The sequence below is a fragment of the Molossus molossus genome, unplaced genomic scaffold, assembly GCF_014108415.1.
Source record: "Molossus molossus isolate mMolMol1 unplaced genomic scaffold, mMolMol1.p scaffold_m16_p_11, whole genome shotgun sequence".
NCBI lineage: Eukaryota > Metazoa > Chordata > Mammalia > Chiroptera > Molossidae > Molossus > Molossus molossus.
In genome coordinates this window covers 100369505-100393989 of record NW_023425346.1, presented here as the reverse complement: position 1 = coordinate 100393989, position 24485 = coordinate 100369505, and the positions used below count along the sequence as shown (strand labels likewise).

At 44.7% G+C, this 24485-nt stretch overlaps 2 protein-coding genes across 4 annotated transcripts in view; one reads left to right on the top strand and one right to left on the bottom strand.

The window, feature by feature from the left end:
* Window positions 1–2168: 2168 nt before the first annotated feature.
* The window catches only part of LOC118625333 (nuclear body protein SP140-like protein), a 48647-nt gene continuing 26330 nt past the window's right edge, over window positions 2169–24485 (top strand). Inside the window, exons 1-7 of one of the 3 annotated variants that reach the window (XM_036254216.1) lie at window positions 2169–2187; window positions 6496–6582; window positions 9296–9455; window positions 10507–10675; window positions 11572–11655; window positions 17439–17588; window positions 18209–18757. In XM_036254216.1, the coding sequence (XP_036110109.1) occupies window positions 9297–9455; window positions 10507–10675; window positions 11572–11655; window positions 17439–17588; window positions 18209–18354 (708 nt within the window). In that variant the 5' untranslated portion in view covers window positions 2169–2187; window positions 6496–6582; window position 9296 and the 3' untranslated portion in view covers window positions 18355–18757. Of the gene's footprint in view, window positions 2188–6458; window positions 6583–9295; window positions 9456–10506; window positions 10676–11571; window positions 11656–17438; window positions 17589–18208; window positions 18758–24485 lie in introns of those variants that run through there. The other 2 variants (XM_036254217.1, XM_036254218.1) reach the window with 2 other exon arrangements.
* SP100 (SP100 nuclear antigen) overlaps window positions 21477–24485 on the bottom strand; it is a 101640-nt gene continuing 98631 nt past the window's right edge. Inside the window, exon 28 of the mRNA XM_036254201.1 lies at window positions 21477–21533. Within this exon, the coding sequence (XP_036110094.1) occupies window positions 21492–21533 (42 nt within the window). The 3' untranslated portion in view covers window positions 21477–21491. The remainder of the gene's footprint in view (window positions 21534–24485) is intronic.

Genomic DNA, 24485 nt, shown 5'->3' with positions numbered 1-24485 from the left:
ATGGCTGTTGAGGTGGGTGTCTAGGTGCCCCCTCGTGGCTCTGAAACCTCAGAGCACCCCAGCCTGTGGGGGAATCCCGAGGGCGGGCTGCCTTGTCCTCGGGGCACTTAGGCCCAGTCGAGGTCTCAGGCACCTAGGAGACTGGGCAGCTCAGAGAGGAAGCGGGAAGAGTCAAAGACACAGGGTCTCCCTCACATCTGAACTAAACCTTCTCTGTCTAGGTCATACATTCATCTATGGGCATATGAACCGCCAAACAGGAGAACCACGTCATGTACCAGTTGTTTATGTTATTTCACCCTTATCAAGAAGGAAATGATACTTCTGATTTTGATTTTGAACTATTTGGTTAGAGGGTTGAAAAGAGAGTTCTCAACTTTCCCCAGACGGACTGCACGGGATGAATTCAGAGGGGAAAAGGGGCAAAATACGTCTCAAGGGGACAGTGCAATAGCAACACTCTGTCACCTGAGGGCAGTGTAGACCACTGTAGAACCCGGACAGGGGACAGTACCTAGAGAAGCAGACGTTAAAATGCAAATTTAAAATGAAGTTTCACCTGCTAAAATTAGAATAAAAAATAACTGGGTTGCAGAGTTTGTACTCCTGATGAGAACTGACGCCTACTGTTGAAGACAGTTCCTGTAGGAGTTCCTGCCGTCAGGTCAATGATAGGGGTTGGTCTCTGGGGTGGGGGTGAGGGACAGGCACGGGGCCCTTGAAGGGCCCAGGGCAGCGGCTATTCACCAGCTGGGCCATGAGCATGTTCAGACTTTAATCATGTATATGGCTTTAGCAGAGACCGCGTTCTGGCTGAGGTCAGCCTGCAAGGCAGAGAGAGGGTGCTCGGGAAAGTGGCTGGGCTCCCAGCCAGCTGACTTCCAGTAAGAGCCCTTGTGCAAGAAGGAGGGGGCCCGCTTGGGGTTCATCTGGTGTTTACTGGGGCAAAATCCCTCTGTCTGACCTTTCTGTTGCCCAAGCGCCGCTGCTGCTTCCGTGGCTCAGCCAGGGTCCCGGGAAGGAACTGGGTCACATCAGGACTCCCTCCTCTGGGGAAGAGGGAGGAGCTAGGGACAAGCTAGGGACAAGAGTTCCTCCTTATTCTGAATCTTTTCACTTTTGTTTTCTGTTGAACCATTCAGCTCCACAGCCAAAGCTAGTTTCTCGCCAGGGTATGGCTGAGTCTAGGGAGGAGAGGAGCGGAGCCGGGGAGCCTGGCCTCAGTCCGCCGACCGACCGCCTTTGCCGCTGTGTCTTTGTACAGTCAGAACCTGCAGAGTAAGACGCTCACATTGTGGCCTGAAAAGTTTCTGATATTTGTCGTGATACTAGTTACCTACAAGATCTCACTCTCCACTGAGAGTCCCCCCGCCCCCGATTGCTTTCTGTACTTTTCTTCTGGATAAGTTTTTAGAAGAGGAATTGCTCGGCCATGTGGCATTCTGTTTACTCTTTTGAGGAGCTCCCAAGCTGTTCCCACAGTGGTTATACCACTTTACATGACTGCCGGCAATGCATGAGAATTCCAATTTCTCCACATCATCACCAATACTTGTAACAACAAAAAAAATGTTTTTATCGATTTTAGAGAGAGAGGAAAGGAGAGGGAGAGAGAGAAACATCAATCTGCTGCCTCCTGCATGCTCCCTACTGGGGATTGAGTTTGCATTTCAGGCAAATGCCTGGGACATGTGCCCCGACCGGGAATCCAACCAGTGACCTCTCAGTGCAAGGGACAACACGCAACCAACTGAGCCACACCAGCTAGGGCAATACTTGTTACTGTGTGTGTGTGCATGCTTTAAAAAATTAAAAAAAATTTATTATAGCTACCCTAGTAGGAATGAAGCGATAGCTCATTGTGGTTTTGGTTTACATTTCCATATGAGTAATAATATTGAACATCTTTTCACGTGTTTACTGGCCATTTGCATATCTTCTTTGGAAAAGCGTCTACTCAAATCCTTTGCCCATTTTTAAATTGAGTTGTTTGTGGATTTTTTTGGTTTTTAATCCTCACCTGAGGACATTTTTTCTTTTTTTCTTTTTTCTTTATTCAGCTAGAGTGGGAGGGAGAGAGAGGAAGTGAGAAAGAGAGAGAGAGAGAAGCATTTATGTGAAAGGGACACATTGAGTGGCTGCCTCCTGCACAACCGGAACCAGGGCTGGGGACAAAGTGCAACCAAGGTACGTGCCCTTGACTGGAATTGAACCACGGGCTGACGCTCTAACCACTGAGCAAAATTGGCCAGGGCTGTTTGTGATTTTGGTTGTTACTGAGTTTGGGGAGTTCTTTGTAGATGCTGAATACTAATCACTTATCAGATATATGAATTGCAAGTATTTCCTCCCATTATGTAAGTTGTCTTTTCACCTTCTTGATACTGTCTTTTGGTGTACAAAGTTTTAAATTTTGATGAAGTTGAATAATTTTTCTTTTGCTCTCTGTGCTTTTGGTGTCACATCTATGAAATCACTGCCAACTCTAGTGTCATGAAGATTTCCCCCAATGTTTTCTTCTAAAGGTTTTATGTTTTTGCATCTTCATGTTATATCTGTGATCAATTTTGAGTTAATTTTTGTATATGGGGTAAGGTATGAGTCCAGATTTATTCTTTTGCATGTGGATATTTAGTTTCTATAACATCAATGGTTGAAAAGACTCTCCTTTTCTCATAGAATGGGCTTGGCATCCTTATTGAAAATCTACTGACTATATACAGGAGGGTTTATTTGTGGTCTTTCTATTCTATTTCATTGATCCATATGTCTGTCCTTTGGTCAGTACAATACTGTTTTAAATACTGTAGTTTTGTCTACATTTCAAAGTTGGGAAGTGTAAGTCCTCTAACTTTCTTATCATTTTAAAAAATATTTTTGATTTTTTTTTGAGAGAGAGAGAGAGAGAGAGAGAGAGAGAGAGAGAGAGAGAGACTGATCTGCTGCCCACAACCTGGGCATGTGCCTTGACTGGGAATTGAACTGGCAATCTTTCGATGCATGAGATAATGCCCAACCAACTAAACCACGCTGGCCAGGGCCAATTCTCTTTTTTTTCAAAATTGTTTTGGCTACTCAGGGTCCCTTATAAATTTTAGGATCAGCTTTTCCATTTTTGTGAAAAAAGCTGTTGGAATTTTGATAAGGATTGTGATGATTCCAATTGAGTGCTTTGAGTAGTAGTGACATCTTAACAAGGTACGTCATCTAATCCCTGAACATGGGATATCTTTCTATTTACTTAGGCCTTCTTTAATTTCTTTCAGTGATGTTTTGTAGTTTTCAGCATGCAAATCTTTCAGGTTTTTTGTCTGATTTACTCCTAAGTATTTACTTCTTTTAGATGCTACTGTAGATTGAATTGCTTTCTTCTTCTTATTTTTTAATTGTTGAAGACTATCTCTGTGCTGGGGATCAGCTGGAGGAGGAAGCTTAAGTTTTTTTCAGAGCTTTTCTGAGCTTGCATCTGTCTCTGGGCATGTGCAGTGGCTCTCTAAATTCCCCTGCATGTGTGGTTCATATTGAATGTCCTAATCTTACATGGCTGGCTTCCAAAAGGGAAGAAAGGGAAAAAAGAAAAACAAAACAAACCAACAAAAACAAAGAAACCCAGGTACAGCTTCCTTTTGTTCTCTTTCTTTCTTTCTCTCTCTCTCTCTTTCTCCTTCCTTCCTTCCTTCCTTCCTTCCTTCCTTCCTTCCTTCCTTCCTTCCTTCCTTCCTTCCTTCCTTCCTTCCTTCCTTCCTTCCTTCCTGATTTATCTTTATTGTTGAATGTATTGCAGATGTTCCTCATTTTTCCTCCATTGACCCCCTCCTCCCCACTCCCTGCCCCCATCCTGCCTTTTCCCACACTTGTCTGTGTCCATTGGTTATGCATATAAGTTCTTCGGTTTATTTCTTCCCACCCCCAACCCCCTTCCCTTTGAGGTTTGTGACTCTAGCAACCATTTGTACTTCTTAATCCTTCACCTTTTTCACCCATTCCCCCAACCCCCTTCCCATCTGGCAACCAACAAAATGTTCTCTGTATCTAAGAGAATGTTTCTGTTCTGCTTCTTCATTTTGTTTTTAGATTCAATTGTTGATAGGTATATATTCATTGCCATTTTGTTTGTTCATATTTTTTATCTTTCTCTTCAAGAAGACCCTTCAACATTTTATATAATAATGGCTTGGTGGTTTTTCTTTAGCTTTTCCTTGTCTGGGAAACTTTTTATATGGCCATCGATTCTAAAGGACAGCTTTGCAGGATAGAGTAATCTTGGTTGTAGGTTCTTGGTTTTCATCACTCTGAATATTTCTTGCCACTCCCTTCTGGCCTGCAAAGTTTCTTTTTTGAGAAATCCGCTGACAGTGTTACGGGAACTCCCTTGTAGGTAACCAACTTCTTTTCTCTTGCTGCTTTTAAGATTATCTCTTTGTCTTGAACCTTTTGCATTTGGATGATGATGTATCTTGGTGTGGGCCTCTTGGGGTTCATTTTGTTTGGGACTTTCTGTGCTTCCTGGACTTGTATGTCTGTTTCCTTCACCAAGTTAGGAAAGTTTTCTGCCATTATTGTTTCAAATAGGTTTTCGATTTCTTGTTCTCTCTCTTCTCCTTCTGGCACCCTCAAGATGTGAATGTTGGCACTCTTGAAGTTGTCCCAGAGGCTACTTACACTATCCTCATTTTTTTTGGATTCTTTTTGCGGTTCTGATTGGGTGGTTTTTGCTTCCTTATATTCCAAATCAATGGTTTGCTTCTTGGCTTTACCTACTCTACTATTGAATCTGTGTAATTATTCTTTATTTCAGTTAGTGCCTCCTTCATTTCTGAATGGTCCTTTTTTATGCTCTTGAGGCCCTCACTAAGTTCACTGAGCATTCTTATAAGCAGTATTTTGAACTCAGCATCTGTTAGGTTGCTCATCTCCATTTCACTTAGTTCTTTTCCTGGAGTTTTGTTCTGTTCCTTCATTTGGGACCTGTTTCTTTGTCTCCTCATTTTGGCTGCCTCCCTGTGTTTGTTTCTATGTATTACTTAATAAGAGATATGGTCCTAGCTGAGACCAGATGTTGCTTGTTTGAAAGAATTTAGGAAAACCTGAAGCAGGATCCAAGACAGGCCAATCCTATGGTTAAGCAACTGGCACAACTTGGGTGGGCCTGAAAGTTGGGTGGGGCGGGGCCTCAGGGAGTGGGCAGGGCGGGGCTACCAGTGTGAGCCAGGTTGCTGGAGTCCCAGATATGGCGACTGTCTGCCGCCCCAGGGAAGGGCTCATCAACGGAGCAAAGGCCTCTGACAGCACCTCTGACCCGGAGAAAGCCCCCTCTCCAGCCCTGTCTCCAATGCCAAACAGCTCAGTTCTTCCCTGTATGTCTCTGGTGCCCCTCGAGCTGCCTCCCCTCCGAGCTTAGAGGGAGAGAGTCCGATAAGTCCGTGCGCGGGCCCTTTAAGGAGCTGCCTGGGGCTCCAGCCGCCTCGGCCTCCCTGAGCCTCAGTTCCCGCTGGTTTTTCCAGCCAAAAGTGATGGGGATTCTCTTCCTGGCACTGGAACCCTGAGCGGGGCACCTGGTGTGGGATGGGGACCCTCAGACCTCAGAGAGGACCCTCCCAGCCGAGGTGTCCTCCTGATTTTTATCCGCCACACGTGGGTGTGGGACCAGCCCGTCCCCTCCGCCCTCCTACCGGTCTCGATGTGGCTGCTGCTTTAATTCCGTTGTTGTAGGACTTCTTCAGCTCGAGTTCAGGCGGTTTTGAATGATGGTTGTTCTGTAGTTTAGTTGTAACTTTGATGTGGTTGTGGGAGGACGCGATACCGCGTTTACCTACCCGCCATCTTGACCGGAAGTCTCCCAAGTGCAGCTTCTTTAAATGCCTGGGAAACCACCTCAGCCAGTGCGGGTTGCAACCACGGCTGCCTATCTCTGTGCCTGTACCTCAGAGATGAAAAGCAGTGACCAGCAATCAGAAAACAGAACGCTGATATTTGGGGAATGAGTACTTTATTGTCCACCCTGGCACCAAAAAGCCATATCAGGAATTTGAACACAGTTGCCTGTCACTGGGCTGGGGGGTAGGGGATACATAACCACTACAGCACTGAAGGCTGAAATTAGCCAAAATGAACCACACGTTACCAGTCAAACTTCCTGCTCGAATTTGAAAGCATTTGATCGGAGTTCCAAAATCGTGACTTCAGACACTTGCTGCTAGTGCAGTTGTTACCTAAGTGGAGAGACGGAGTCCTGGTGCTTCCTACTTGGCCATCTTCCATGACATCGCCTCCCATTATTAAGCCTTGGATGTCTAACACCTCTTGATTTCCACTTGCCCGTTGAGCCTGTGCTCTGGCACACCAATGGCGAATCAGTGTTGGACCTGTCTCGGCAGGTGGTTTCACTTATAACTGGCACCTCTCTGAGCAAAGATTATGGCTATGTATCTCATTTGGTTTTTGCGGGGACTCAAGGGGGCCCCATAATATCCCCTTGTATGTGCTTGATTTCAGAGCCACTTAAGAGAGAGAGAAGAAATCAGGTAGCTGGAGAGCATAACATCTGTCTTATAACGAAAGAAAACTGGATTGTGAACATAGGTATGTGACAACAGTGGGGTTCCTCATACTGGGCACAATAATTAGGGACCCTCCCCAGACAGGCAAGACCAAGGCCAGCTCTTACAATAACTATACATGAAGCATCAGTCTAGATGTCTCCTCTGTTCCCCCAGGCTGGCTTCAGAGAGATAGGCAAGAAGATACCATGCCTCTTAGCTGGCTTTTCTTTTCCAGAAACATCTAAGAACTTACCTGTCATGGGGAAGAGGACAATATAGGGAGAAACCAGGCGTGTCACACTGATTGATGTCCCCCATCCTGGAAAAAAACATCAGGGGCTGGGAATAAATGTTCCTACCCGAAGTTCTCAGGCACCTACTCTTTGTTTCCAATTCTCATCTATAGGAGAAAGCCCAGGCTGTCTGTTCTTCAACCAGAGTGGTCACTGCTGCCACCACTGCCCCTTGCCTTAGAATTCAGGCCCAGGAAGGCTTCTTCTCTGAGTGATAAACTGCTGGTCTCAGCTCACACTCACCCCTCAATACAGAATCCAGAACTGAAACCATTTTTTGTGAAGTTTGCAGAGATGCTTACCTCTGAGGTGCTTTCCCAGTTTCAAATCTTCCTCTGCTTCTGAGTGTTTCAGGCTTTGAATAATCAACTCTGTCTCTGTGGGCTCAAAGTGTCATACGCCAGTCCCTTCCCACAGCCCCACAGCCGTGAAAAGATCTTGTTATGTTACATATGTCCTTCAAGATGATCCAGCAGGACTTTTTAAAGTTCAGCCTCCTTCTTAGGTTAGTTCTGCCCTCGTCTTCTCTATGTAGGTCTGACGATCAGAGCACCTTTTTTCTTCCCCACTCTTCATGTCTTGGCCACTAGACCAATACCTAGCCTCTACACCGATCTACTATTTATTTATTTATTTATTTATTTATTTATTTATTTGTTATTATTTTTAAATCCTTACCTGAGGATATTTTTCTATTTATCTTCCGATAGAGTGGGATGGAGAGAGAGGAAGAAAGAGAGAGAAACATTGATGTGAGAGGGACACATCGACTGCTTGCCTCCCATATGACCCCGACCAGGGCTGAGGATGAACCGTAACCGAGAAACGTGCCCTTGGCCGGGATCAAACCTGTGACTCACTGGACGATGGACTGACACTCTACTGCTGAGCTAAACCAGCAGGGTGCTTTTTTATTTCTTTTAAAGCCTTTTATCTTCACATACTGAGTTCTGAAGATTAAAAAAAAATGAGTGTCCATCAGTAGATGAGTGGGTAACAAAGCTGTGGTACATTTATACAATGGAGTACTATGCAGCAGTAAGAAAGAAAGATCTCTTATCCTTTGAGGTGACATGGAGGGATCTGGAGAGCATTATGCTAAGCGAAATAAGCCAATCAGAGAAAGACAAATACTGATCTCACTTATTTGTGGAATATAATGAACAAAATAAACTGATGGACAAAATAGAACCAGAGACATAGAAAGGAGTATGGTTCAGACTGACAGACCTCAGAGGAGGAAGGTGGAGGCGGGGATGGATGAGATAAACCAAAGAACTTATAAGCATGTGTGCATAACCAATGGACACAGACAATAATGCTGGGGTGGGGGGGTGGGGAGCAGAATGGGGAGGAGGGTGTCTGGGGGGGGGTAAAGGAGAAACATTTGTAACAAAAATAAATTAATAAAAATTGGAAAATTAGTTGACAACTTATTTTGTTCATTATATTCCACAAATAAGTGAGATCATATGATTGTCTTTCTCTGATTGGCTTATTTCACTCAGCATAATAGTCCCTAGGTCCTTCCATGTCATCTCAAAGTATAAGAGATCTTTCTTTCTTACAGCTGCATAGTACTCCATTGTGTAAATGTACCACAGCTTTTTTATCCACTCATCTACTAATAGACACTTGGGCTGTTTCCAGAGTTTAGCTATTGTAAAGAGTGCTGCTATGAACATAGGGGTGCATATATTCTTCCTGATTGGTGTTTCAGGCTTCTTAGGATATAGTCCAAGAAGTGGGATCACTGGGTCAAATGGCAATTCCATTTTTAATTTTTTGAGGAAACACCATATTGTTTTCCATAGTGGCTGCCTCAGCCTGTATTCCCACCAGCAGTGTACTAGAGTCCCCTTTACTCCACATCCTCACCAGCACTTGTTGTTTGATGATTTGTTGATGGCGGCCATTCTGGCAGGTGTGAGGCGATATCTCATAGTTGTTTTAATTTGCATTTCTCTGATGATTAGAGATTTTTTTTTCATATGTCTCCTGGCCACTTGTATGTCCTGTTTGAAGAAGTGTCTATTCAGGTCCTCTGCCCATTTTTAATTGCATTGTTTGTCTTCCTTTTGTTGAGTTGTATGAGTACTCTATATATTTTGGATATTAACCCCTTTTCTAGTATCCCAGAGAGTGAGTTCCCTTTTCATCTTGATGCTGGTTTCTTTGGCCTTGCAGAAGCTTTTAAGTTAGATGTAGTCCCATTTATTTGTTTTTTCCTTTGTTTCTCTTGCCCTAGGTGATGTATTAGTGAAAATCCCACTACATATGATATATGAGATTTTTTTGCCTACATTTTCTTCTAGGACATTTATAGTTTCACAGCTTACATTTCAGCCTTTTATTCATTTTGAGTTTATTCTTGTGCATGGTGTAAGTTGGTGGTGGAGTTTCATTTCTTTGCATATAGCTGTCTAACATTTATTTTCTCATTCTATTTTTTTCCGTGAGGATGTTCCCAATTGTCCAGCACAAGGAGACAATTTCCCACGAAACCCTTCTGAATCACTTCATGAAAAATAAGGTGGAGATAGCAAATGCAATAACGAAGCCATTTCCTTTCCTCGAGAGCCTCAGAGACCGCTCCTTCATCACGGAGAAAATGTACAATGTAAGAGAAGTGGGTAGAGCCCCCCATGCTACCCTTGCCTCACACTGACTTATGTTTGGCATCCTGGATTCAAAATTGAGACCTTTTTGCTTTTTATAGCAAGACTCCTTTAAGTTAGTTAAGCATCCTGTAAGGTTGAGGGTGACAGGGTAAGAAGATATCACTAAGGAGACTTATATTCTTTTTAAAAAATATGTTTTTATTGATTTTTTTAGAGAGAAAGGAAGGGAGAGAGAGATAGAAACATCAATGTGAGAGAGAAACATCTATTGGCTGCCTCCTGCACGCTCCCTGCTGGGAACTGGCCTGCAACCCAGGCATGTGCCCTGACTGGGAATCGAACTGGGACCTCTCAATCCACTGAGCCACAGCAGCTGGGCAAAGACACTCATCTTCTAATGAAGTCCTTGTCTTCTGTGGGACATGCCGGAGTGTGTGTGGGGTGGAGGGAAATGGTGATACGGCAGATGCATAGCCGTTTACACCACATAACAAAATGAAACAAAATTAAAATCATTAAAAGACTTGGGACAATATTTCATTATAACATCCACTTATCTCAAATGAAATTCTCAGGGAATTTGCGCCATTACCAATCAAATTTCAGCCTGGTTGCCGTCTCCTCCAAAGTGTTTAAATTTTATTAGGCTGTTCGGGAGTCTTGGGATTCAAGCAGATTTGATTAGTGCGTCCTCTCGGGACACAGAGAAGGAAGCCGTCTCTTTGCCGTTCTTGGTGCTATTTCCAGCAAGGGAGGACCTGCTTCCTGAAGCCTTATCTGGACTTCGCACACCCAGGGCGGCTGTGCAAAGATCCGTTCTCGAAACAGCCTAGGCAGAATGGACGTGCCCAAGTCAAGGGGAAGGCTCCATTTGTGATGTTAAGCAATTGATCAAATATCTTAGAAGTTCTAAAATATGACATGAAAATGGCCATCTGCAGCGAAAAAGCGGACCGGATATTCTATGCAATTACTCCCTCGATGTCTGTTTAACTTTAAAATGGTTACTTTATATAGTTATATATTTTTTTCCATTGCACTATTTTCAAGGACTCTAAAGAAGCCTGCCAACAGTTGGTCCCTGTAGGGAGAGTGGTCTATCATATTCTCTGCCACCTTGAGAAGACATTCCATCAGTCACTTCTACAAACGCTGTTCAGCAGGGTTCATCTGAAGGAGTACCCTGATTTAATTCAGATTCAGAAAAGCTTCAGAAATGGTAATTTCCTCTCTCCCTTTTGGGGTCCAAGTCTACTTTTTTCCTTTCCTTTTTTTTAATTTTTGTGTGTGTTAACCTTCACCTGAGGATATTTTTTCCCTGTGATTTCTAGAGAGAGTGGAAGGGAGGAATGGAGGGAAGGAGAGAGAGAGAGAAACATTGATGTGAGAGAGACACATCAATTGGTTGTCTCTGCATGACCCTGACCCAGTTGGGTATCAAACCTGCAACCCAGGTACATGCCCTTGACCAGGAATCAAACCCGAGACCCTTTGGTCTGTGGGCCGATGCTCTAACTGCTGAGCCAAACCAGCCAGGGCTCAAGTCTACATTTCATTCATTCATTCATTCACTCATTCAACAGTATTTAAGAAATGCTTACTGTGTCCCAGGCCCTGTGCTAGGCAGTGTGAATGTAAGTAACTGTGGACAACACTGCCATGTAAAGTAATCTTCCAAGTGACTACTGTGCTAGGGCCTAATTTGGGTTTCATTATGTCATTTTTCTCCCTTCTGGGAATATCTAGCCCTCTCACTGAGAACATCCCTCTCTTCTTCCCTAAGGTTTGTGCAGTTCACAGAGAATTCATATTGAGATAGCTTTCACTCCTCTCCGATTATCCTGTGGGTGATTGATTACTTTTGTAACTTTATCCAGTATCCTTAAAACCACAGAGGCTCATCACCTGTAGAATTTCAGTTTTTTTTTTCCTCTTCACTGTCCCAGGGAAAGGGACAAGCAACACGAAGTGAGAAGCCACTGAGACTCAGTGACCCGATGGCCAGGAGTCCCCCACTGAAGGACATAGATTCATGAGTGGCTCAGATGTGTAATTAGGAGGTAGTGTCCTTCATCACCTACCTGCAATCTCTAATTAATTTTTTCCTCTGTTCAGTGATCCAAGACAAATATTTTTCCTGGAAAAGTGATAGAGAAGAGACATGCAAAATGACCAGCACTCAGCCAAGCTGCGAGCGAGGTAATTATGACAAGATACAAACTTTGTTTTCTGGTTACTAAGAGGAAAAGTAGACAAAGGAACCAAAAGGAGACTGTGGTGCTGGGGAAGGAATACCGGAGGAACATGGGGCGAGTAGAGGAGTGTCGCTGTGAATCCGTTCCAAAGTGACTTGATTCCGTGTAGAATCCAAGGGTATTAGCAAGAGGTGGCAGAGAGAGACTCTCTTCCCAGTAACCCGGAGGATGAATTATGAGTTTTCATAGGAGACCGTCAGTGTGAAGCTGTGAAGGGCTAAGAACTATGGGCCCATGGTCAACATCAACCTTGATGATGGACAAAGGGACAGATTTATTTTATTTTATTTTATTTTATTTTATTTTATTTTTTTATCCTCACCCGAGGATATTTTTCCATTTTTTGTACAGATAGAGTGGGAGGGAGAGAGAGGAAGGGAGAGAGAGAGAGAGAAACATCGATGTGAAGAGACACATCGAGTGGCTGCTACCGCACGACCAACCAGGGCCGGGGACAAACTGCAACCGAAGTACGTGCCCTTAGCGGGAACCGAACCCAGGTCTCTCCGGACCGCAGGCCGACGCTCTAACCGCTGAGCCAAACCGGCCAGGGCCAAAGGGACAGATTTAAATGTGGGTGATATTATTTAGGAGCAGAAATATCTCAAAAGAAAGACAATCATATAGAAAAAAAGGAGTAAGTATAGAGGTGTGGGGAAGGGGATGTGGGCACTCAGAGGGAGAGAAAGAAAGGGAAATGAAGAGTGAGAAGGGGTAAAAACACAATAAAAACAACAATGTCACTAAGAGCTCATTTGATTGAACATCTATTCTGGTAGTTGTGGGTTTAGTGCTCATAGCTACATTGAGAGGTTAGTATTACTATGTGCCTATTATGCAGATAAGAAAACTGAAATCTAGAGAGACCATGTATGTAGTTGGCCTGGGGTCAAATAAACAAGGATGAACCTGGGCATTCTGAACCCAGAGCCTGTGTTCTTTTTTCCTTTTTAAATGGAGGTAAATTACCCAGGCAGTGTGGCTCAATTGGTTAAACATCACCCCATGCCCCAAGAGGCTGCCAGTTTGATTCCTAGTCAGGGTACATGCTGGGTTTGGGGCTGGATCCCCAGTGGGGAGGGTGGGGAAAGGAGGCAGCCAATCAATGTTTCTATCTCTCTCTTTTTTTCCCTTCCTAAAAAAAAATAATAATAATAAAAACATTAAATGGAGGTAAAATTCACATAACATAAAAGCAACCATTTAAAAGTGTACACTGTTCAGCAACCAGAACCTCTATCTAGTTGCAAAAGAAGTTCCATCCCCTCAAAAGGAAACCTCTAAGCTGTCACTTCCCATTCCCCTCTTCCCACTGCCCAAAGATATTGATAGAACTAAAAGATGTATCTCTTAGTTTCTGTGGGCTGAGTGGGGGGAATCACAGAGCAGAGGGAACAGGAATGGAGCCGGACATACAGGGTGGGGGAGGTGCGGGGGGAGAGCTGGGAAGGAAAATGAAGACATCAAGGACTGAGCTGGAGAGCATCGCTGGAAGGGAGAGAGACAAACGCGTGACAGGAGGAGCCAGGGAGACACAAGCGGCTGGCGTCTAGGACGCAGACTCAGCTTTCCTAGGTCAGAAGCAGCAATGCCCGGAGAGTGCATCCTGGCAGAAAATTGAGAAGGGGAAAGAAGAGGTAGAGCGGGGCTTGGTTGGACTCCAGGCGGGGGTCCTTGGAGTGGGAGTGTGTCTTTACAAGGAACAGTTGACTTTGGTTTCAACCTCAGGGCTCAGTATGGCCACACACTAGTCTTTCCCGGCCACTGGCTCTGGTGTTTCCTTTCCTTTGATCTCTCTTTAGTGCCTGGTAAATCCAAAGCTCTTGGAATCAAAAAATAGAGAGAGCCAGAAGAGTTGCCTAGACTACAGCTGAATGGTGGACAAGGTAACTGTGATTGAATCTACATTTCAAATAACCAGTCACCTGGTTAAGTTATGTGGAGGGAGGAGGGACACACACACACACACACACACACACACACACACACGATCTTTGGCTACTTTCTAAGGTGTGAGGGAGGCAAGCAGGCTGAGGCATGTGGAAGGCTTAGGGTACATATATATATATACCCTCAATAAATGTCTTTATTTATTTATTTTAATTCGGGAGATAATTTTATTCAAGCTATGGTAATAAGAACATCCATTAATGAGGAACATTGCAAAGGAAAGGAGGAGGCCTGGGGTTTTATAGAGGCAGGTACACAAGGAAGTTATCTTAGAGTCCTGTGGGCATCATGAGGAAGGGTGGAGATGAGACTTCTTGCGGAAACTCTGAGGTCCTTTCAGATTAGTTGGTTTGTCATTCATTTCTGAAATACAGAAGTCGGGGTGGGGGCAGATTTCTAAACTATCACTGCTGAGGTTGCACAGGGCTCCAACAAAGTGCAGCCTCATCAGTGCCCCCTTTTTTCAAGATGAATATTGTTTGTCAGAGGTAAGCATAGACCTCCCAAGTGGGATGGAGCAGGGCCTGAGAAATAGTCTCTTCAGGATTCTTGCCGATGTTGCTCCTCTAAAACTATTTGAACCATCTATTGAGAGGTGGTGGCGAAGGTCAGTTGTGTTAGGGTCCTGGACATTAGACATCTTAAAAGATGGATGCCTAAAATAGAGAATAGTACAAAAGTTGTATTAAAGTCAAGAGCCAGAGTTGAACCTTGAGAATTGGCCAGTCCAGCCCTGGCCAGTGTGGCTTAGTTGGTTGGAGTGTTGTCCCGTGCACTGAAAGGTGGTGGGTTCGATTCCTGATCAGGGCACATACTCAGGTTGTGGGCTCCATCCAAGTTGGGGCATATACAAGAGGCCATTGATTGATGTTTCTCTCTCACGTCGATGTTTTTCTCCCTGTCTCTTTAAAAATCAATGAAAAACATGTCCTTGGGTGAGGATTTAAAAAAAGAGAGAGCCCTGGCCAGTTTGGCTCAGCGGTTAGAGAGTCGGCCTTCGGTCCGGAGAGACCCGGGTTCGGTTCCCGCTAAGGGCATGTACTTCGGTTGCAGTTTGTCCCCGGCCCTGGTTGGTCGTGCGGGTGGCAGCCACTCGATGTGTCCCTTCACATCGATGTTTCTCTCTCTCTCCCTTCCTCTCTCTCCCTCCCACTCTATCTGTACAAAAAATGGAAAAATATCCTCGGGTGAGGATAAAAAAACAAAACAAAACAAAAAAAAGAGAGAGAGAGAGAGAATTAACCAGTCCAGTGCTACCAGAGGCCAGCTCCAGGGAACTGTGTAGCACCTCCCTGAGCTCCATTTTACCCAAAGGGACAGGAGATCCAAACTGTTCCAGACTGGTGGAGGGTTGGCAGGGAGATAATTTTCGTATCCCACTTATCAGAAGTTGTCATGGAAATGTGCAAATAATATGTTTGATTGTCAGATTGGCACGTGGGAAAAGACAGTTGCGGAAGGCCTTTAGGGAGAAGGTAGGGGAAGTGTTCTAGGCAGCGGTTCTCAACCTGTGGGTCACGACCTCTTTGGGGGTCGAACGACCCTTTCACACCAGTCGCCTAAGACATAACAGTAGCAAAATTACAGTTATGAAGTGGCAACAACAATAATTTTATGGTTGGGGGTCGCCACAACATGTATTAAAGGGTCCCAGCATTAGGAAGGTTGAGAACCACTGTGTGGTATGGCTGAAGCCAAAGGAGAGGCCTGTAGTGACGAGGGAGAAGGGCAGTTCATAGGAACACATGACTGGAAGAGACGAGGCAGACAGATGGCCAAGGTCAACCCTGGAGAAACAGAGACAGAGGGGAGGAAGTGAGGCAGACAGCAGAGAGGAGATAAACTGACAAGGAACAGTGACAACAGTTACATGGAGAGAGAAGCATTGGGGGCAAAGTAAATACCAAGAAAAGAGAAAGTGGGGGAGAGGCATGAAGGAACCCTGGGGACAGAGTGTTTAAGGAGGGTGAACGGAAAGTGGTATAGGTAGGTCAGTGTGGCAGGGAGAGAGGGGACATGGAAACATTTAGAATATGAGGGAGGGTCACTGGACAAGCTGCTGGTACAGGGGGTTGTCCCCTTTAACAGTGAGTTTTCAAGGTAGTGTCCCCATTTTCCAAAGCGACATTTGTAACCTGTTCAGGTGAAATAAGCCTCTCTCCAGACCGTCCACCCATTCTGTCAATATTTATAGCCAACTGACCCCAATACTAATGGCCAGACCAGATCTGTCTTCTCAGCTTATCCATCTAGGAGCCCAAAGGACACCCCACTGGGTTAGCTTTCAGGAACCTCAGACTTTGTGCTTCCAAAACGGACCTCATCATCTTCTTCCGTGAAACCACATCCTCCTCCTCCTCCTCCTCTGCCAGTTTTCTCAGGCAGGAAACTCAGCGAAGACTCCCCTCGAGCCCTTTTCTCCCTGAACCCCCACAACCCATCGGTCACCCAGGCCTGTGACTTGATCTTGGCAGTATTTTCTTTTTTTTTTTTAGTTAAAAAAATTTTTTTTTCTTTATTGATTTTAGAGAGAAAGGAAGGGGGGGAGAGAGAGAGAGAGAGAGAGAGAAACATCGATGAGAGAGAACATTGATCGACCACCTCCTGCATGCCCTCCACTGGGGCTTGGGCCCACAACCTGGGCACGTGCCCTAACTGGTAATCAACTGGTGACCCCTTGGGGCATGGGTCGATGCTCAACCACTGAGCCACACCAGCCGGGCGCTGGTGGTATTTTCAACTTGAACATTTCTCCATTGCAAACGCCGTGATGTTAACCAGATCTCCGCCAGCTGCCCCGGACTGCAGTGGGTGGAGGTTGCAGAAGCATGGGTGTGTTCACGCCACTGCCCTATCTAAACCCCACGGGCGTTCACAACTGAATAAGTCGATCTCCTTCCTGAAGCTTCCAAGGACACAGGCCACAGGATCCCTGCGGTTTCTCTAGCCTCTATTCTCTCAGTCAAGTCTCACTCATGCTGATTTCTTTTATCTGCTTGAATCGCCTTTGCCCATGCTCTGTCCTCTATTTGTGTCTATTTGCCTTCTCCTCATACTCTCCCTCATCTGGCTCCCTCATGGTTACACCACAGGTCCTCCAGAAAACCATTTTCCGTTTCTTAGATGGGACGCGTTCTTCTGTCTGTCCCCGGAGCACTTAGTACAGGCTGTGGGATAACACTCACGCTTCATCATCATAAGGTAGTTTGTGCTGTCCTGGGTAGACCATGATCTCGAGGCAGGGCCCACGTCGGTCTTGTTCTTGCTGTGTCCGCTGACCTGAGCACGGTGACTGGCACCTAATAATAAGAGCTCAGTGAATATTTGTCAGGAAATGAAAGCGCTCGTATTTCTGTGCTCTAAAGGCTGAATGTATGCTTTGGCAAACTTCACATTACTGATGTATTTATATGGAAGTTTTATCAAGTAGGTCTCAAGATTGCATTTATGTCTACATGTAGTAAGTGAGCTACCTTTGTAGAAAAGAACGCAACTTACGAATAAACACAAAGCTGAGCCAAGATGATTATTGGCTGGTGAGTAAGAATAGCAGGCAAGGGGAAAGAGCAAAAACAAAAGGTAGAATTCAAGGTCAAAAGAAAAGCACTTGAGAAACGAAGAGAGACAGACACAAATGCAGAGCCAGCCGGGAGGCAGAAGGTGAGATTCAGCACGACAGTAACCTCTCAAGGGACGTGGGGAGAGGGGAGGAAAGGGTGCCAGAGGCTCTTTGAGGGGGACAGATGAAGCGTCTTCACCAATCATTATTTATTTCAGGGGCAGAGCTATCCACATACGAAAACCGAGTAGAGTCTTGTGCTGCGGGTCTGGTGGACATGCAGAAGACAATTTCATTGCGTCATCCCCAAATGCACCAAGCGGGCCAGCAAGCAAGGCCAGCAAGTGACCAAGCCCCTGAAATAATCGGTAAGGCTGGCTAAGGGAGTCTTGTCATACGATGACACTGTGTGTGTCACTGCAGAGGTGACAGGAGGTGGCCCAGGAAGCACGAGATGGGTACAAGAGAGAGAGAGACTCTGGTGCCCCGTGCAGGGAGCTTTTACCGAAAAGTGGAGGAAAAATGGACAAGAACTGGAAACCTGGGGGGGAGACTATGTAAGAGATGTACAGAGCAGCCAGCACCAGGGCACAAGGAGACAAAAGACACCTCACCAAGTGCTGGGAGAGGACATGCGGAGGTCAGGAGGACAGAGAGGTAGGCGCCACAAGAAAGAAGCGGAGGCAGAGAAATGGGGAGAGACAGCTGGAAGGGGAAGAAGAGATGAGCAGTCAGAAAATGGGGAGCAGGACGAGACAGCTGTCCACATGGTCCTCGGTCCTCACCCAGCGTCCTTGCGAGTGACGGCAGCACAGGGACCTGCAGGCCGCAGGACTCCGCGGGAAGATGGGGACCATTTGGAGCAGGGACATTCCTAGCTGGGAGTTCTGCCAGCTGCGTCGCTCCTGGTGTCCCTTGGTTACGGGGTTTCCTGCTGGCTCCTCGGCTCCACATTGCGACACCTCAGGGGTTTTGTTCCTTTGTGCAGAGATCAGCAGCAAATCCTGTGGGCAGGAAGCCCCCCCGGGAGCCCAGGGCTCAGCACCAAGATGTGGGCCTGGCGAGGAGAGTGAGGACTGCCAGCCGGGGGCTGCAGAGGCTCAGCTGTCTGGATGCAGAGTTCCTGTTTCTTGACGTGTTTCACTTGGAGCGCACTCCACTGCCAGGGTACCCCGAGCCCAAGAACCGTCCTGGGGACTGTGGGAGGCAACGCTCCCTTTATGGAGCATGTGTGTTCATCCAGTGACATCAGAGTAGAAACAAGCTAGCATGCCCATCGTGATATAATAAAAAATATGTATTTGGCCTGTCTCTAGTTCCTGGCACAGAGCTTCGAAAATCCTTAGATTTGCCCGAGTGATAATGGTGCCATTTTTTGGTGAGTTCTCTCTCTCATTTTCCTTTTTTGCTCAATCCTCCCACCCCCGCCAGAGCTGAATAGCAACTTTACAAATCCAACCAGCCCTGCCCAGTGTGGTTCAGTTGGTTGGAGCATTGTCCTATACACCAGAAGGTGGTGAGTTCGATTCCCGGTCAGGGCATATACCCAGGTTGCGGGTTTGATCCCTGGTTGGGGCGAGAGCAGGAGGCAACCGGTCCATGTTCTCTCTCACATTGATGTTTCTTTCTCTCTCTCCCTCCCTTCATCTCTCTGAAATAATAATAATAAAAAGATAAAAATAAAAACCAACCATGTGATTAAAGGATTAGAACTTTCAACTCTATTCCTTGACCTCTGGGGAGAAAAGAGGTGAAAAATGAAGTTCAGTCACCAATGGCCACTATTTAACCAATCAATCTGACATATTGAAACCTTGATAGAATCTCTTAAGCAGCATATAGACCAGTGGAACAGAACAGAGAACCCAGAAATGGACCCAAGGCAATATGCTCAATTATATTTGACAAAGGTGGCAAGAGCATACAGTAGAGTAAAGATAGCCTCTTTAATAAATGGTGTTGCAAAAATTGGACAGCTACATACAAAAAAATGAAACTAGACCATCAACTTACACCCTACACAAGAATAAACTCAAAATGGATGAAAGACTTAAATGTGACTCGTGAATCCATAAAAATTCTAGAAAATGTAGGCAACAAAATTTCAGACATCATACGCAGCAGAATTTTCACTGATACATCACCTAAGGCAACAGAAACAAAGGAGAAAATGTACATATGAGACTACATCAAACTCAAAAGCTTCTGCACAGCAAAAGATACAATCATCAAAATGGAAAGGCAACCCACTGTATGGGAGAGCATAATTGCCAATGATACATCAGATAAGGGGTTAATTTCCAATATATATAGAGTGCTCATACAGCTCAACAAAAGAAAGATATAGAATCCAAATAAAAAATGGGCAGAGGAACTAAATAGACACCTCTCCAAACAGGACATACAAATGGCTAAGAGACATATGAAGAAATGCTCAACATCACTAATCATCAGAGAGATGCAAATTAAAACAACAATGAGATATCACCTCACCCCTCTCAGAATGGCCACCATCAACAAATCATCAAACAGCAAGTATTGTCTAGGGTGTGGAGAAAAGGGGACTCTAGTACACTGCTAGTGGGAATGTAGACTGGTGCAGCCACTATGGAAAATAATAGGTTTTTACCTCAAAAAATTAAAAATTGAACTTCCATTTGATCTAGTGATCCCACTTCTAGGAATATACCCTAAGATGCCTGAAACATCAATCAGAAAGAATATATGTACCCCCATGTTCGTAGCAGCACTATTTACAATAGCTAAGATCTGGAAACAGCCCAAATGTCCATCAGTAGATGAATGGATAAAAAAGCGGTGGTACGTACACACAATGGAATACTATGCAGCTGTAAGAAAGAAAGATCTCTTATCCTTTGAGACGACATGGAGGGACCTGGAAAGTATTATCCTAAGCAAACCAAACCAAACAGAAAGACATGTATCATATGATCTCACTTATTTATGGAATATAATGAACAGAACAGTCTGAGGAATGGGGTAGTCCTAGAGACATGGAAGTGGGGTACAGATTAACAATCCCCAGAAGAGAGGGTGCGGGGGGAGAGATAAACCACAGAATTTATATGCATGTATGCAAGAATAATCGACATGGACAACAAAGCTGGGGACAGGGCGAGGAGGGAGGGGGAATCAGGAATCAGTGGGGGAAAAAGGAGAAACATCTGTAACAAAAATAAATAAATTAATTAAAAATAAATAAATAGAAGTTACTGTACATATTAAAAAAAAAAAAAAGAATCTCCTAAACAACGGCGCTCAGGAGCCTCTGCGTTGGTGAATATACTTGTGCTGGGAGGGTGGTGTGCTGGAGATGGCATGGATGGTCTGGGCCTCCCCCCTCCCAAACCTTGCCCTGTGCATCTCTTCCCTTTGGCTGTTTCTGAGTTGTATTCTTTACAGTGTAGAAACTATAATCTTAATAGAGCACATTCCCGAATTCTGTGAGTCTTTCTAGCCAATTGTTGAACCTAAGGGAGGAAGCTCTGGGAACCCCAAATTTGTAGTGTGACAAGTAGAAATGCGGGTAGTTTGGAGACCCCATTTGTGGCTGGTGTCTCAAGTGGGGGCAATGTTGGGGGACTGAATCCTTGACCTGTGTGGTCTGTGCTAGTTCTGGGAAGTTAGTATCGGAACTAAATTTTTGGCTATTAAATGTTTGGGCCTTTATAAATTGTAGGTTGTTAATCAAATCTATTGTAAAATTCTCCAAGATTGGCAGATTAAGGTCAATCAGGTTATTAAGATAAAAGACAATGAGGCAAAATGGATGACTGCGTGACCTGATTCTTTATTTGTGATTAATTAAGGCCCAACTTTGTGAAATGACCTGTTCATTTATAGATTTTTGTCTAGTAGAGATGCAAATTATTTGTTTGGTAGAAAGATAACCCCAAAGATTATAGTTTTATTGCCTTGAAGGCCATTAACTGGTTTTGGCTCTAATTTAGGAAACTTGTTTCAGTCAACATGACTTTCCTGGCTAATTTTATAAACTTTCTGTTTTTTCAGTTCTGTGTGGGTGGGTCACACACGTTACAATTAATAAGGACACTCACTAATTAATTCAGAGAACATTAGTGACAACTACTTGGAAACAAATGTTGGAAGAGAGAACCAGGAAGCTTCTAGCTCACCCAGAACTGGGTCGGGGAAGACATGCAGACCTTGGGTTGGAGGAGTCCAGGAGTCTGAATTCAGAGCAACTCCCTGAGGCTTTTTACTTAGAGCAGCAAACACACACAAACGAATCAATGACAGTCAACTCCCACTCTTCGCATTTCCTTTACTACCTGTGTAGAGACAAGAAGTCACAAATTCATATTTAGCAGAATGAGCATTATTGATTAAATAGATGTGCTCAGATTTCGATGTAGAAATATACTCACAAATGACATATGTTTGGTGACCTAGGGACATGCCTGTTAATATGGAGGGTTTTGAATTTATACAATGATTTCCACCAATTTTATTTCCACATCTTTATCTTTTATGGAGCACAGAATGCTAAGTGTTCCTCCCTAGGGTAGTAATAGTATCATTTGCTCAAAAACCTGGAAGAGCTTAGAAGTCCTGCTATATCATTATTTTAGAAGAGAAAGGATTCAAATCAGCCACTTGCAAAATCAAGTTTCAGATTTTTTTTTTCCATTTTTTTGTTCAAATAGAATGGGAGGATGGGAGAGAGAGAAACATTGATGTGAAAGGGACACATTGAGTGGCTGCCACCCGCACGACCCAACCAGGGCCGGGGACAAACTGCAACCGAGGTACGTGCCCTTAGCGAGAACCGAACCCGGGTCTCTCTGGACCTCAGGCCGATGCTCCAACCGCTGAGCCAAACCGGCCAGGGCCAAGTTTCAGATTTTGATGGATGTCCTTCAGCAGGTTGTCTTGAGTAAATCAGCCCGAGATACTGGGACAAACAAGTCTGTAGTCTGACAGTCAGATTTATTGACTCATGGCAACAAGGGAGAGGAACATACACCAGAGGAACCATGGGAAGTTTTGCCAAACGAAGAGACAGAGTTATTATAGCTTTTGGAAAGGGATGGAGTTTATGTCAAATTAATAAGGAGCAGTGATTTGCTAGGTTCAAAGCGAGCCCCAACTGTGTGTAAAGAGGTCAAGATCAAGTGTGCGTCAGGAAGTGGGCTCAAGGTCCTGTTTGCTAAAAGAAAACGTGGCACGTTGTGTTCAGAAATCCCTTATCAGATGCTCTGCAACTGGATTAAAAATCAAGGTTCCATCTCTATCAAAACAACAGACCCGCCCTGGCCGGTTTGGCTCAGCGGTTAGAGCGTCGGCCTGCGGTCCAGAGAGACCCGGGTTCGGTTCCCGCTAGGGGCGCATACCTCGGTTGCAGTTTGTCCCCGGCCCTGGTTGGTCTTGTGTCCCTTCATGTCGATGTTTCTCTCTCTCTCTCCCTCCCACTCTATCTGTACAAAAAATGGAAAAATATCCTCGGGTGAGGATAAAAAAACAAAAAAACAAAACAACAACAACAGACCCTCCAAGCAGGCATGAGATGCTTTATTCTTGTTGACATTTCAAACAGTGAGTTTCTGATAGTGTGTGCCTGTCAATGATCAAGTTCCTCAGTGAGGAAGGAAGCAGTAGTCATTCAAAGAAGGGTTGTTAGGACACGTGACAGACGCAGCAAGTTCTTAGGAAAAATGTTGTTTCCTATTAACTCTGTGGCTCGCTTTTGCCGATCTGTCTTTCCAGCCTCATGAATGGTAGGGCTGATATTTGCTTTCTCAGACCCAGATAATTTCTACTTTCCCAACATCATTGAGTATAGGGTAGTTTATCAAAGGATTTTGCAAACAATAAATAAATGAATAAAAAATCTCATATTAACTTTACAACAAGCATGTGATTCGAAGCAGTATGATGTTGATAGCCCTGTGTTATACAGGAGGACCCCAAGGCAGGTACATGTTTAAGGTTATCCCCTTTTCTCTTTTCTGCTAAATGGAGGATTGAAGAGCTAGAATTACCATCCTTGATTTCTAGAACTGAGTCCCACCGCTGTCTATTTTCTTGAGAAAGGTAGAGAGAAATGGTCCAATACATCTCAATCCTGACTGCGAATTGTGTGACGTGTCAAGACTTGCCATGTTATAACGTACAAATTACTGTTTCCTCTCATTGGGCTATCGATCTTGTGGATATTAGAAATATGTCTGCTCTGGACTTGAGGGTTAGGAAAAAAGATATGTCCAAATCAGGAGTCTTGATATACAAATGAGACTTAAAAATTTTTTTTCTACTAAACATTAAATCTAATTGTTTTTTAGATCATTCACAAATAACATGATACATTTTGAAGAGTCCAGATTAATCTTTTTTTAGCTAGTTAGGATAGGTTATCTACTAGATGAAATAGACCCTGAACATTTGTAATGGCTAACAGAAAAATTGTTTCTTGATGGTGGGAACAATCTATGGTATTTCAGGCCATGAGTAGGAGGAGGCGTATTGGGAGAGAGGACAGGGTGGCTGTGCCCCACCTTATCACTCAGAGACCCAGGATGCTGAAGGCGACGTCATCTTCAGCACATACCTTCCAAGACTGGTGGATGCGAGACAGAGTGAGAGTCTGATAGATGCACAGAGACAAGCAGGAAGAGTGAGAAGCAGTGACAGTAAGATGTAGGAAAGTGGAAAGTGAGACAGAGCAGAACTGCTAATTTCCAGTAACCTTTTGTGTCTCTGGCAAGAGCACAGCAGCAACATGAACCCGCGGAGGTGAGATGCTTCTGAGAGTCTCACCGCGGTAGCCTCAGGTGGGCATAGTCCTGCCCCCGAGTTTCTGGACCTTCCCTGGTCATCCCAGTCCTCAGAGTAGGTGATTTCCTTTTCTGCTGGCTCCTTGGGCACCCACTAGGATCTCTAAGGGATTTCATTTCTCTGTTCAGAGGTCAGTTCTCTGGAAGTGAATAATAGAGACGATCCTTACAAAGCCTGTAGCTCAGCACCAAGAAGTGGTCCAGATGAGGAACCAAATGTCCATCAATAGGTGCTTAAAGCCAGAGCTATTGTCTCCTGATTCATTTCACTCTGATCACCATCCATGTTATCTGGGTATTTGGGGAAATAACAGTAGACTATAAATAACTATAAGTTCGTGTTTAGCAGTATTATGGTCACGATGGTACTGGAGTCTCTTTATCTCATTGTCAGCTTGAACCCCTGTTCAAGAGCCCATGACTGGGCTGGCATTCCCCTCAGATCCACAG